At 42.8% G+C, this 14748-nt stretch overlaps 1 protein-coding gene and 1 long non-coding RNA gene across 2 annotated transcripts; one reads left to right on the forward strand and one right to left on the reverse strand.

Annotated features, from left to right (window-relative positions):
* Positions 1-1090: 1090 nt before the first annotated feature.
* LOC135825138 (calcium/calmodulin-dependent protein kinase type 1G-like) lies at positions 1091-10250 on the reverse strand. Its single transcript, XM_065337872.1, has 9 exons — positions 10174-10250; positions 9573-9748; positions 8942-9101; positions 7318-7438; positions 6840-6895; positions 6146-6269; positions 3888-4021; positions 1821-2064; positions 1091-1160 (listed from the first exon to the last, which is right to left on the reverse strand). The coding sequence occupies exons 2-9, from the start codon at positions 9744-9746 to the stop codon at positions 1091-1093; spliced, it is 1083 nt and encodes a 360-aa protein (XP_065193944.1). The 5' UTR covers positions 9747-9748; positions 10174-10250.
* Positions 10251-12611: 2361 nt separating this feature from the next.
* Positions 12612-14675, forward strand: LOC135825076 (uncharacterized). The gene is made up of 3 exons (XR_010555011.1): positions 12612-12648; positions 12854-12921; positions 14487-14675. It is a non-coding gene; the product is annotated as an uncharacterized LOC135825076 (long non-coding RNA).
* Positions 14676-14748: the final 73 nt, after the last annotated feature.

The raw sequence follows: 14748 nt of genomic DNA on the forward strand, positions 1-14748 counted from the left end.
ATGAATAAGGTACACATATGAGCCAGCGCACGCAAAACTCGACCTTAGTTACACGCACTTCAAACTGAGAGAACGCACTTCAAACATTCTCTGTTTTCGTGTGATGTGCGATATATCAGGGGAAATGCTCTATCTTCTAAGACCCGTAACTCAAGTTTTACTCAAGATTTTTTTGAAGCATTTTTTGCATTGAATTCAGCATCAATCCATCTGCCTTTATCCACTGTGATCTCAGTTCCTGAAAATATGTCACTTAGGGTTCAGCTCGTCTTATTGATGGCGGTTATCAAATTATTGTCTCCTGGCCGTTTGTTGAAATAGCGGTAATAATACAGTTACGTACTTCATTGCCCGTTTCCAAATGTTCTCATCATTTTTCTAAATTTGTATCCAGCGGTCCAAATGCTTACAACGCTATTGTACCCTGCATAAGCCCACGATAACTTCCTCCTAAAGGGTCCACAGCCAGTCCCCCAAACCCTGGCAACAGGGCCCTTGAGTCAGCTTGCATTTCTGGCCAGCCTATGAAGAGGAGTGTGACGAGATAATTATAGTGCACCTAAAATGCTCGCCGTGTCATCAGACAGGATCCTGACCGCTACCAATAATCATCAAAGTGAAGAGAAGAACACAGTCGTTTTGAATACAATTTGTGTGTATGTGTTTATAATCCTAAACGAACAGATCTTCACAGAGTGGCCAGGACAATATTGGGTGCGTGATGCACAATAGGCTTACGTGAACAATATTACAAACTAGGGACAGTTAACTCTTAAATGCAACGTTGAATGAATATCATCCCTGGCAAGGGTTCCAGTGCTCTTCAACTGAGCGTCGCATTGATACATTGTGAACTCTGCTTAGGCGATCAGGCGTTTTACAAAACCGGCTTGTGATGGCAAAATAACATTCCGACGCCCTTAATATGCAGATAGAGTGATAGTCAATCCCATTCTATGAACCTAATATATACAGTCATAGTTATTGAATAGCACTCGGATAGAGCATAGCTGCACCAGCAACGGAACTTGGTGGCGATGTGAAATTTGACCTTGATGCTGTTGTGTACGATTGGATTCCGTATGGCGCATCACCTCATCCGGTAGAGGGCGAGAGCCTCAGCAATCTTGTAGATCTCCAAAGGTCTTCCGGGCACCGCGCTGTAGAAAGAATGGTAATGCGCAAAATTAAAAAAGAAGCGATAATTTAGTAAATCCAATAAAGGGACATGAAATAAAACTTTTCATTCACTTCTCAGTTGATGCTTGTAAATTCAAACACAGTGAACCCAAAGGTGATTTTTTATGGCAATCAACAAAGAGGTTAGCCGTTGGATTTTAGAATTCGATTACTCAGAGTTGCATGAAGTGCAATGATTCGAGTACAAATAACATGATATCCGATTTTTTAAACACAGCCATGATGTACTATTGTCATTAGGTTTAGGCCTGTTTTGGATCTCCATTCTAAATAAAGCCAAACAACAACAATGTAGAGTAGCACGGACGACCACGTAAAGATCACAAATATGAAGTACGACGAAGGTAATGAAGGATTGATTCGCGATGTTCTAGGAGCACCTGGACTGTGCAGAGCTGTCTACGATTTGGCGCTCTAGCCAGGCACCAAACATATAATAAATTATGATTCTGGTAGTGCCTTTAGAGCGTTGTGATTGCATGCGGAGTCCTAAAGAAACCTGCAGCTCTGATCAGTTAACAACTAGTTTGGATACAGTATCGATTACTTGTGGAAAGGCCCCCCCCCCCTTTCTTCAAAGTTTTATTGGAAAAAGGAAAGGTCAAAAAGAATTAACTTACTTTGCCACCGTTTTTCTGATTTCTTCGTCGCTCATACTTGGGAAGAAGAGTTTGACACCTTTGATTAAGTCTGCGTTTGGCGTGCTATTCAGGTACTGTTGTTTCTTTTCGTTTGAGATCGGCGGACGAATACGCAGTGCAGCTGCCCTGTTCTTCGTGATGAACGGGTGCTGAAGGATACCGGCGAGGGTGATACGTTTCACAGGTGAGTATTCGAGAAGCTTTTGGAGCAAATCCTTAGCATCTAGGACCGTAAGTTGGATATTGATCACATGCACACATTCAGGACCGCACAAAACAAAAACAACGAGTTTAGGTATTCAACTCAACTTACCAACGTCAATATCCAACAGAAAATTCGTTGCAAGCGCTCTGAATTGACGTAACTCGTTACTTCATGCTTTATGATTCCAAAATTAGATCCTCTCCTTCGTTCTAAATCTTCCATTTTCTCCCGTGCTTTTTCAAATCATGCGTATGCTTTCTTCCCTAAATTGGGGCGCCTGCCATGTGAAGATGCCGAGCCCGCTGGTCCGTTGAGCATGGCAAGCCCGTCGAGCACCCACTCACCCCATGGCATCCCCATGTGCCTGCCGGTGGATTGTGTATCTTGTAAAAAAAAACAATAAAAAATGACCTATATTACGATTTTAGCACACAGAATTTTCATGTGTGAGAGCTAGTGGAGACGTAACGAGAGAGCTTGAAAGCTCAGGGTGGTACGCTATGCTTGTTTGTCTAGCTCCACATGAATGTTATTCGATCTGATCTGATGGAAAAGTGTTTGCTATACAATCATACACATGTAGCCGATCAGTTTTAATATGGCGGCTCTCGAGGCAGCGGGACCTCTCTTTTCCCATCTTGTAATCTCTGTGTAGGCACTCCTGGCGACACCGTCTGCCCATAGCTTCAACGCTGTCACCCTAGCTGTTATTTTGCTCTTCCTTATAGTCCTGTGTTAATCATCCCCTCATTCTATTTATAAAACAAAGGCGCCAATTAAAACACTGCAATAATCCCGATCCTTACATTCCCGTCCCATTAGCAGCACACCCAAAAACATTGGCTCGATAATGCGACGGCCCTATATGCCTACGGACCGCTATCACCGCACACCGAACACGTTAGAGTATGATCACATCTTTTCTCCTGCCGACTGGATGCCTTTTCAGTGGTCTGTTGCTGTCGACGGATCTTTTCACGAAGTTGGCGAGTTTCCAAACGACATGATGCTTGCCCAGTTATTTCTTGTTGTTGGCATAGCCTTTCGCAGGCACGGTGACTCGAGGCGGCATCTTCTACTCTCTGTGTAGGCACTCCTGCCGACGCCTTCTGCTCTACATGTCAGACATTCCCGGCCCATTAGCAGCACACCCAAAAACACCTGAAAGGAATTCTGGTGGACACACCCATTCCCATAGCGCTGCACATCCGAACCAGTTCCGTTATTTTTACAACGTTTAGGCATTTGGCCATCGTCAGGTAATAACAATGAATACCGTTCTGCCCCAAGCCTCAGCCCTTCCTAAAACCCAATAACATACGAGCGTTAATGCGATATTACGACACTATATACAACCTTGATGATCTAGGTAAAAAAAGCATAGCGGTGTTATAATTTGTTCATTTGAAAGCTCTACTTATAATATAATATAAGGTGGCACCTTTCTTTGATGGTACGGTAAGGGACATATACGGGATAGCGCCACATGCCGACGTTGTCAGGCACAAAGAAAGAAAGAAACAAACAAACGGAATTCAAGCTGTGTGGACCCCGGCTGGCGCCCGACGTTACTGAAGTAATGTCTTTTGCATAGCTACGGTAATAATAATTATGATGATCGTTAAGGCAAAACATAGCCGCAGAAGTCGGTGATGTGTTCAATGCGTGTCATAGTATCCTCAGCTGCAACGAACTTGCTCAGTTTTAGGACGCCGAGTTTTCCAAGACTAGCAGGCTGAGTAGTAAGGGTGTCCTGTGGTTAAACGTGGGAGAGCATGTTCCACACGGTACCATGTGTGTGAGATTTGATCAAACATTTACATTCCATTTGAGCAGCTTACCCGAGGAAAGCGCATTCCATGGTGGTATCTGTGTTTTCGGACCATCCTGCATGTTTTTCCTTGCAATATCCCGTGTTTTTGGGTGCAAATCAAATGGAGGCCATTCCGTCAGCAAGATGTAGGCGATAAATCCACTGGAGCCACAGGGAACAAATGTAAAGTTCGTCGCAATATATTCGGATTAGGCATCATTAGTACGTTTTGTGCTCATAACAAGATAGAGCATTACATCTGAGAGACTCAATCTTCAATGTAAGTAATTGAGCGATTAGGAATTTCTAGCCGAAGACTTATTATAGTTCAGTGCATGGCAGAGAGAACCGTTTTGGCTTGTTAGTGCCCGACAGGTTAGCCTGTGGGCCGTAGACCCGAGGGCTAACCTGAAGGGCACAAACAAGCCAGAAGGCCCTCTCTGCCATTCACTCTCTATTTTAGAACGAGGTAGCATGCATTATGTCGCTTGCATTATGCATAATTATGAAGATTATGAACACTTATATTGGGTAGTTTTGTGGTTTGTGTGCTGAGAGAATTGATGTGGTGTGATGTACGGAAGCCTCTTTTACGCGTGAAAGAATCACAATGGATGAAAATGCAATACAAATGCAAACCAAGGGAACCAGAAGAGGAAAATATGTAACCCTGTACGGCTTGATGAATATTTTCTTCTGGTCACTCAGCACCACTGAGGATAACAAAGACGAGAATAGAAGCAACTGAAATTCTGCGCTTCTTATTAAGAGCTTCATTCTCATTGCAGTTATAGCTTGTGAAGCTACTTAGGGGCTTCAAGAGCCCCTTTTCGATACCTTATAATGACTTCAATCTTCGGTTTTTAATCTACTTTTCATAGGGTACCGCCAGCTGTTGACAAAAAGGAAATCGTATATTACCCGGTACATGTACCGGTATAATATTACGCGAGGGGAAAACTATACACAATTTTGAAATGCATAGCTTTTAGTAACACCGTACATTTCATGCAAAATTCATTCTCTGCCCCGTACTATAATGCGTACAGGAAGTTGCACGCACTTGGTCTGAGGATGTGTGTGCGTGAAAGTCGCTCTCTCCACTCTGCTTGCACCCCTGTCCCATCTTATGCTCTTGTACTTTTCGGCTGAGGCATCCATTTCGCAACACTGACTGCTTAACTTGCCATGCCGTGTAGTATTATTATCGACACGTACAAAACAGAACAACAAGGACAATCAAGGCTTGTTTGCTGCGACTTGAAGTTTCATGCTCTCGCAATCATCAGGCAACACGCACATGTACAGGGAAACCTCGTTAGGAAGAACACTGATAAGACAAATGTTTGCTTAAGAAGAACTAGTATTCGCAACTCCATTGGATAAGTCAATGTGTATTCACTGGGTAACCATACGGATAAGAAAGATTCCGTTATTGCAAACAAATATCATCAGTCCTTTGGTGTTCGTCCTAAAGAAGTTTGACTGTATTTAGCTCCTCATTGATTTTTTTACCAGACGTGGGACATCCCCTGATTTCATAGGTGCCAAACATTTTACGTTTTTCATTCACTATCATACCTTTCGTCTACAGTCGTAAAAAATAGTTGTGAGTTTTAAACTTGTTCAGGGGTAAGCAGGTGCGTCCAACTTCCTGTACGCATAATAGTGGCGTACTGATAATTAACTCTGAGCACTTTCTCTCCCGCAGCACCTGCTTATTTCTGCTGAGCTAGTGGTTGCTGAAGCAGGCATTTTTGACATTTTTTCCTCACTTGCTACCCTTTGTAATGTTTTCTTTCTGCCGTTTATTTATTTTCCGCCTTTATGTTATTGGGCTATTCCTCGTTTGATTGTTAACTCGTTAAAAGAAAGAAAAAAAGAAATGAACTCTCCATCAAATGTACGGTGAACTACAGTGTGCTAAAAGCTACGTCAAGAAGAATATTCCTGAGATTCTTCGACGAAACCGGCCTGATGGCTCCCGCCAAAGTTGGCTGCATGCATTACGGTGACAGCTCATTGCTCAAGGTTCTTGAACGTTATAAAACTGCTGTGGCAAGAAACAAACTACCAATATCTGTACATGTAGCCTTGTAACAGCGCATGGTAAGGCATTCTGCATACTAGCAGCGCCCGGAGAAAACAGAAGGAGATGGTGAATGTAACGATGCATCTTCTTTCAATATCCCTTGTGTCTTCTTTTGTGTCTGTCTCTATATGTCGCTTGGTAAGGCTGTGGTATTAAATAAAAAATAAATAAAAAGATAAAAAAGGGCGACTTACATTCCAAAGATGTCAACCTCCTTTGAATGCCTAACGGAGAGAAACATTTCGGGTGCCCCTTGACCATTGAACATGGATCCGGATGGATTTCCACCGGGAAGAATCTTGGCAGCTCTTCCAAAGTCTAGCAGAACACAAAATAGTTACGTATACAGGGCTAGCAAGTCGGTCAAGTATAGAACTTTCAGCTAGATTGTATGCTACACAATGTCCACAGAACGTAGTTCCTGTGGGATTTGGAATGAACCTCATTCAATTGGTCATGGTTGGGGAATGGAGCGGTAGCACCACCGAAAAGATTGCATAATGGATATAGACATCGTCAATAATTTAAATACAGAAACAGCGTTGTGCTCATTGTTCTCTGATGGCGGTAGATCTGCCGCAGAACAGCTAGTGTCAAGCGCGAACTGACCATCAAATGACCAAGGAGAATGACCTGATCTTGAGCCTGTAGGTTCTAAGAATTTCAAAGTAAAAAAATATATTGCACAAGTGTATCCTGTTGGAACCTCGAACAATGACACACACCAACTGGTGTAGCCTAGCAACAGGTGTAGCCTAGCAACAGGTGTAGCCTAGCAACGGGTGTAGCCTATGCCATCAAAGTACTAGTAGTGACTTATTTCCTTTTTTTTTTTGAAAGATAATCAATTTCTTCGTTTGGTTAATGTTCTAAGATTCGACAACTTACCAATCAACTTGACTGTCTGTGTGTTATCAATCATCACGTTTCCCAAGTGTATATCTCTGCAGTACAACCGATTCAAAGAAATCCACATTCATCAGTTTGTTTAACGTAGTACAAGCCGAAGAGCATGTCGCGTAAATCCCAAGATCGGCTACAGAATCATTGTAGAAATCGCTAAAGGTTAAGTTGGATTTTTTCATTGGGAACACAGCCCTACAAAGAGACATGTGGAGACAAACACAAAACAAGACACAGGGGACGTAGGGACGACGTGCCGATTGGTTAGTGCATAACATCCCAGGGATCCAGCTATGAGCGCTGTTGACGTTGTTTTCATTCAAATAAACTGGGAGGAGGGGGGGGGGGCAAGGAGATGTCAATTTCATGATTCGATCATGACTTGATGCCGGCAAAGTCCACTTACTCGAGTCCGGATATAGACATAATTATGTAAAATTATTGTAGAACACACGGTGCATACCTGTGCATAACGCCCTTGGAATTCAGATGTTGGATGGCATCTACGAGCTGAAGAATAAACATCACAGTGTGTGGCTCGGTCAAGGGTCGTCCCCGATTGACTATGTAGTCACAAGACGTTTCTGTTGTGACAAACGTGAACGCGAATACAAGATACAAAACCTACAATAAGGAATAGCTATGTTACCTATTAAAAATATAATAAATAATATTAATAATTTGGAACAGTTGTATTTCTCCTCAGAATGTTCTGTCCATTTTCTAGGCCTTCTCATCATGAAAAATAGCTTATGTTGTGACAATTTCCTGCTTTGTAACAAAATAATGTATTTTTTTCAGATACTACCTGGTCAGGAGAGTGTCATACAAAAAAACCAGGTCCAAAAATCTCAATTCATCACAGAGTTACCATTGGAAACTATCCGGACTATCGATGACATATTCACAGAAAATACTTTTTCGAACGCGATTTTCTCAACTGCGTGCAAAACGTCATAAGGTACCTTTTTGCATCTGACGGCTCGTGTTTTCTTGCCAACTGAGCCTTGTATTGAAATTGGCACAAGCAAAGGTCATAGCGACACAACAGCAACCACAGACTGTCAATGTTCTGAGGTTGTCTTCGGTCAGAGAACATTAGTTTTGGAGATATCCTGCCATCAACCTATGACAGGTTTTGCACCTACCGTGGGCGCAACGGAAATACGAACATTTAGATACAATAATTAATACAACACAAATTCCCGCTCCTCTGTCATCTGGATGATTATTGCGCACAAGTACGGATGAACTCCCACGAGGAACGATTACGGCTCCATTTTAAGACCTGATCCGTCTCCCAAAAAAGTATTATTATTAGGAATGCGTGGAAATACTTTTCCAGGTGTGGTAACTGGGTCACAGTCCCCTCATACTTATCTCGTCCGTGCCAAAGCCTACAATTCACAGACTGTATACTAGTACAGGATGGTGTTGGACTCTTACCCCATATTCACTGATACCCATCTTACCCCATATTCACTGATACCCATCTTACCCCATATTCACTGATACCCATCTTACCCCATATTAACTGATACCCATCTTACCCCATATTCACTGATACCCATCTTACCCCATATTCACTGATACCCATCTTACCCCATATTCACTGATACCCATCTTACCCCATATTCACTGATACCCATCTTACCCCATATTCACTGATAAGCATCTTAATACAACCTACTAAACTTTTTTTTCCAAATTCTGTTTATGGACTCCCATCGCCTGTTCTGGCCTCTTTGTCTAATTCATCATTTTCCAGCCCAGTGCCAAGTGATTCCGCCAGGCGACCTCAAACGTCAGAGATGCCCACCTCTTTGCCAATGCCTTGTCTTAGTAAGTATTTTGCTAGCTGCTATATCGTGTAGACATGCCAAGGCGCCGATAACGCTTTTGTTGGGGCAGTCGCAGACCAGCCACAGAACATGATATCACTGCCCTAGCACAACAACAAACGAAAAAAGCAAAACCTTACTATTGTTTAAAGAAACAGAAAAAGAAACTTGACGATATGCACGCTGTGACAAGGCAGGCAGTGCAATGCAGTGGAATGCAATGCATGTTTGCTGGTTCTTTCTCACCTCCATGCACTCTCTCAAGGGACAGTAACCAGTGATATGTGTTTTGGTAGGATCCAAACACACGCGGGAAGTTCTCGTGTTGGAAGAGACTGATCACTTTGGCTTCCGACTCAGCGAGCACGTCAGGGTTCCTTCTCTTCTCCATTTTCTTGATCACCACCTGGCAGCAATTTAAAGGTATAAATGTCATAAAAGTAGATGAATAGCCTTCGGTACCAGCTACGTGAAGAGTGTGATGAATAGTATCCGCACCAGTGACTCGAATTGCAATGCACTTGCACAAGCAAAGAGTTGTTGGTCAATTTAAGTTGTATGGAAAAACAATTTATAATTATAATAAAGATTAATGCTGCTGGACAAAATAGTACTTGGTAACTGCTAGATTTTAATAGTAGACGTTAGACAGCTAACAAGAACCCTCTGTATTGAAGTGTTTTAAATTCTTTTACTGGGGAATTTCGTCTTCTGGGTGAGGTCCTAATCATGGTCATCAATATATTTTTGCTTCTTCCATTCCCCCCCCCCCTCCACGCACCTCCCAAAAATCACTTAGTATATAAAAGTACATATATTTCCATAGCTATTCAAACGACGTTACTTCAGTAACGTCTGGCGACCGTTATCACCTTACCTGAGCGCCGGTCAGATGATGTTGGGCATCGAAGGCTTGTCCATAGCTGCCTTTGCCGATTTCCTTGACGATCCTGTAGATCTTCTTACCATTGCTATCGTTTATATCTTTGCCCAACCATTGGATCTTCTCCCAGTTCTTGGTATTACCTGAACCGAATCTCTCTCCTGGCATTTCTGAAGTGGCAAGATCCAGGCAGAAGACCAAACAAAGGGCATTTCATTTTTGTTAGAACGGATGGCAGAAAGAACAACTACGCAAGCGCAGCACATTTTTCCACAAGCATCAGCCATTTTTCTTGTCTTGAACAAAATCATTAAATCGAGTGGTCTTCGAAAGGGTGGCGAGGCCATAGAATCCTAATTTCGATAAAAAATAATTTTCAGGCAATAATATCTAAACAAGCTGAAAAATATTTCAGAAATCCTTGATCCGTAGCCGTCGGGCAATGCTCGTCCCTCAATGACTTCGCACCTTCAACATTCCTACAGATCCAGTTGAACCCGTGTATTCAAGGCTTGTGGTTGGTTGTGCGGCGCCTGTAAAAGCATTGAAAAAAAACTACACTAGTGCTGCAAAAATGTTTAAGAGATACCCTCACCTGAATGGTGTTGTGATATTCCTCGATGCGATCTTGTTTCCGTGTCGCTGAAAGAAGCCGACCATTTCTCGCGTATGTGTCACTTTGGCTTCCGACTAGCGGACTGGTGCTAGGATGCCTAGAATAGCGTACACACAGATCCCTCTTTCGTGACGATCATGCACTATGGGATATGGTATCACATCACCACCACACGATGCACGGTCGGAGCGTGTTCAAATTACCTAGTACCTATATTATACATAATAGACCTTCTGGCGCTTAGTACTAGTTGTACAGATCCACGAAATCCCGTAGAATCCCGTAGACCCGGTTGGGCGTCCATTGGGTGCTATGCATGCGCATTTGACCAACTAACTTTATTAAGGTGGCCGTGGTTGGTGACTTGGGGCAATACATGTACCACTTTTCTGGGACTTTTTTCACTGCTTTTGAGTTTATGGGCAAGGTGGAGGTGAAATTATAAAATGTTTTTCGGTAAATCCCTGGAAAAATATTCATCACTAGTTTCCTACAGTTTTATTTTTACTTTTGGTCAAAGTATGAAAGCGTTTTATGAAAGATCCTTGGAAAAAGAACACGGACCTTTCACACAACGCTTTCGAATTGCGTCCAAAAGTAAAAATATAACTATAGGAGGCTAGAGAAGGCTCTTCTCCAGAGATTCACTGAAAAACATTTTCAAATTTCGTCTCCACCTCGCCAATAACCTCAAAAATGCAGTCGAAATGTAGAACTAATGACTAGCTAGATCTTTGTCAGGATCAGGTTTTCGTACATGTATGTAATGCCTTCAGGGCCCAAATGTTAGTGGACATAGTGGAAAACAGTAGTAGTGCACCCTGTAAAAGGCCTTAGGCATGTGGGGATTGCCCTATTCGAAATTTAAATAATACTACCAAATTGAAAATAAAATAGCACACAATAGGGTCTACGGTATTTCGTAGATCTGTAAAACTGGCATAAGGCTTATATTATAGTACACATTATACTATAAAATACGACAGGGTTGTCGTTCTGGCTATACGGTGGATGGCTCACGTCAGTTCATTACGCTCTGCTCATATTTCAAACACACATGCAGTTATCTTATCGAGCTACTGGTCGGATTTCATCGGCCATCATCGCATCAACCAGTACATGTACATTTACTCTTCAGCGTGGTACCGTGCAACATTTTTCACTATAGTCTGCAATCAGATTTTCATTCTCATCAACAACACGGAAAAATTCATCATTGCGGGTCAACGACAGTCATCTGTATTTCAATTTGCACCGATGCATCCATGTTACAATATTCTGGACATTGGTGGGGCTTTCGATACGACATCTAGTAGGAAGTAGCACTAGAGGATTATTATTGTTTGGCTGTTGGAGTCCCAGCAGCCATGGAAATATTACAGGAAACCCTGCGCAAAGCTGCATGCACGTACAGTGAGCACAAATGGCAAAAGATTGTCCCTTACGACAATGGGGAGGAAGAGCTTTCAATCATCAGGCACCAGAGATTGAGCGCAATGCGTATGCAATAATGTATGTGAAGTAGGTAATAGGGAAGGAGTTGTATCCTGGCCGCAAGCACGAGCATTTGTGTTTAATCTAGAAGAAATTCTGATTGAGAGTACTGGGGCAGCTATTGGGTAAAATATACGAAAGATAATAATCTAAGCTTTTGAATTATCTATCTGCTCAAGCGATTACGGATGATACCTTGGAAGAGCTACGTAGTTTCACGTGTTGAACATTATAGTCTAAATCCGCTACTGCAGCTATTTTGTTTTAGCGCCTTTCCAGTGTTCTATTAACACCCCTCGTTCTCAATCAATTATTGATGTTCTTCCTCTCCTTTGACTTCAAAAAATCTCAGATTTCGAGTTTTTTTGCACTCAATACATAATATTAATTATGTAGGGGGAAGTGGTCCCGTCCACCGCAAAGAGGGCTCAACAGCGCTGGGGTGCACTGGAGCTAGTACACAATGGAAGCGGTCCTCACCAAGAAAACACAATCCGTTGCTACTCCGAGTTTCTTGAGTTTTACTTTTCAAAAAAAGTTGCCTGACGATTGAAAAACTCAAGAAACTCGGAGTAGCAACGGATTGTGTTTTCTTGGTGAGGACCGCTTCCATTGTAATATTAATTATGTTATATGTGTGGTGAGACTCCCAAGATAGGTGCCTATTTACCTCTGGGGAATCCGTAAATAAAGCAAAACTGAAACTAAACTGAAGAGCTAAATGAGCCGACGCAACCGCTCGCAAGTGGGAAACACTTGATCAGGCGAAGCATCCACGACGTGTATGTACTATTAGAGGTCAGATACCGTAGGTACAACTGACATACAAACTTGAAACTTGAAGGTACGCTGGCTCTGAAAGATGCGGGAAGGACTAAGCTACAATGTGTGTGTTGGGATTTGAATAGACTAGACTGCGATTGCTCCATCCGTTCGAGTTTCTTCTTTTAGCTCTGAAAGGTTAGTGGACATTGGATAAGACCACCCATGTTTTGGCAGGTTTATATTCTGCTTGATGAAGACTGGTTTCCGACATGGCATCACCTGCCGGGCAGTCAGATTATTCGTTTTGCACGCTCATGTAGGTGCTAGGCTGCTAGCACCGTTACTCCCTGTTTGCCTAATGTTTGTAATCTGACTTTTCCTATAAAATCATGAATTGCAGGCACACTCTGTGAAGAATATCATTCCTGGATACCATACCTGTTCCTGTACGAAGAACACCCTTGAGAGGTGAGTGAATGGTTTGCCCTTACATTGCAGTAACTACCACATGCAACCAGACAGGCACAGTGGGTTGGTCAAAGACCATGATTGAGATACGAGAGGTACCTGGTTCAAGTCCTGCCCGGGAGCGGTTTTTCCAGCCGTGCTGCTACTCACAGTCAACTGGGAACTTGTGGCCAGGCACAAGGGGTACATGGATGCAGCTAATGGGGTCGTTCTCGGCACTTGTGCCAGTGGTTGTAAGACTTATCCACTCACCCCCACCGTTAGGCGCTGCATCTGCCGCTAGGATTTACCGGGTGTTAGCGGGCGTCGTGAGTTCCCTTCGGGAACGGACACGATAATTTACTTTTTACTTTTTACCACATGCAAGGTGGCTTTTGCCTGCTTTTAGCTTTGAATCATTTCTGTTTTCCTGACCGCTATACTGTTAATAATGATAATGTAGAAAAAGGCATTTAGTAGCTTTCACCCATTGAAAATTCTGTGGCCAGGTAGCCATCGTTAAATTGTCTGCACGTTATCATGCCAAAATTACAAAAACGTTAAACATTTTGGTCGCTAGACTTTTCGGTTTTATAGTATATGACTAGAAAAGAAAGAAGCACCTATTGCACTCTTCTCTGATCAATAAAACAAGACATGGAGTGATAATGTGCTCGCTTGATATCCTAACGCATTTCCAGCACTTTTTCGAACATTAATTAAATGCCGAAAAACCAGTTGGGGGCTGAGCGGGATAGAGCGGGTGCGCTAGTTTCGATCGTGGAGTGAGTACAGGGCCGTTGGGATTTAGTCGTCGTTGCTGCAGCGTTGTGTATGTTGGTTTGTTAGCATGACAGTTCAGGATTGATCATCACTGCCTCGCCGCGAAGTAGCAGACGACTTGTTACCTTGGGCATCAGCAAAGCGCCACTTTCGACCCGCGGACTGGATTATAGAAGTAGTGTAGACATGCTTGTATGGTGAATGATAGTTTTAGTTTTGCAGTCTGATTAGTGTGTTTTGTTTTGAACGCGAGTGTCTGTGTAACGGCGAAGAAGCCCAGTGCCTTTGGTTGTGGCTTTGGTGTGTGAGAAATCCAACTAGAACTAGTTATGGGTACACTTGAAAGTACCGCCATTCCGGCAACAGGCTCTCAGCTGCACCAAATAGATAATTTTGCCAGTATTTCGCCCATTGGGCATCATTAGGGCATTGAGGAAGGGGAGAAAAAAAAACAGAACAGAACTAAAGAAGAGAAAACTCACACATGATTACCTCATTGTATTTCTACATGCGTCTGTCTAGCTGCATACGTGCCACAACGTGAGGATCAATGGCCGTTGAATATTTTAGTTCGCCAAATATGCGCTCTTGGTCGGATTTCACCAAAAGTGTACTTCAAGTAACTGACTCTAGACACTGCAAAATGGGCATTATATGCACAGCCTATGAATTTCAGGCAAGGAGATATGAGATAGAATTTACACGAAAGAGATTGTGAATTTTCGAAGCGGTCAGTTAGCGGTGTTGAAAGAAGTTCAACCAGTGCAATATCATACTTATCTGTTTCATCCTCTCCTCCGCAGATCAAAAGTGATCTACCACACGCGATGGAGCACCAAGAGGATTCTCATATATCACTTTTCTATGGGGGATACTTTCGTGGAGAAGTGTTATATCCCATTCAAAGGACCATTGGAGATGAGTTTCACATACACGAACTTCTCGGCGACGGAGAGACTTCCAAAGTCTATCGCGGACTTCACGCCAGTACCTCCACGCAGGTAAGAAAACCAGCGGTAAAAGTATCCGCATTTAGTTGAGAAGGAGCGTGAAGATTTTGTGCTT

This window comes from Sycon ciliatum, chromosome 9 (genome assembly GCF_964019385.1).
Source record: "Sycon ciliatum chromosome 9, ocSycCili1.1, whole genome shotgun sequence".
NCBI classification, from domain to species: Eukaryota; Metazoa; Porifera; class Calcarea; order Leucosolenida; family Sycettidae; genus Sycon; species Sycon ciliatum.

Excerpts from the sequence above, each read along its gene's own strand:
- LOC135825138 (XM_065337872.1), bottom strand. The coding sequence starts at position 9,746 with ATGCCAGGAGAGAGATTCGGTTCAGGTAATACCAAGAACTGGGAGAAG. Across the intron at positions 6,896-7,317 it reads TCCAAGGGCGTTATGCACAG|AGATATACACTTGGGAAACG; the intron begins GTATGCACCGTG and ends GTTGTACTGCAG. Across the intron at positions 4,022-6,145 it reads GAGGTTGACATCTTTGGAAT|TGGATTTATCGCCTACATCT; the intron begins GTAAGTCGCCCT and ends CTGTGGCTCCAG.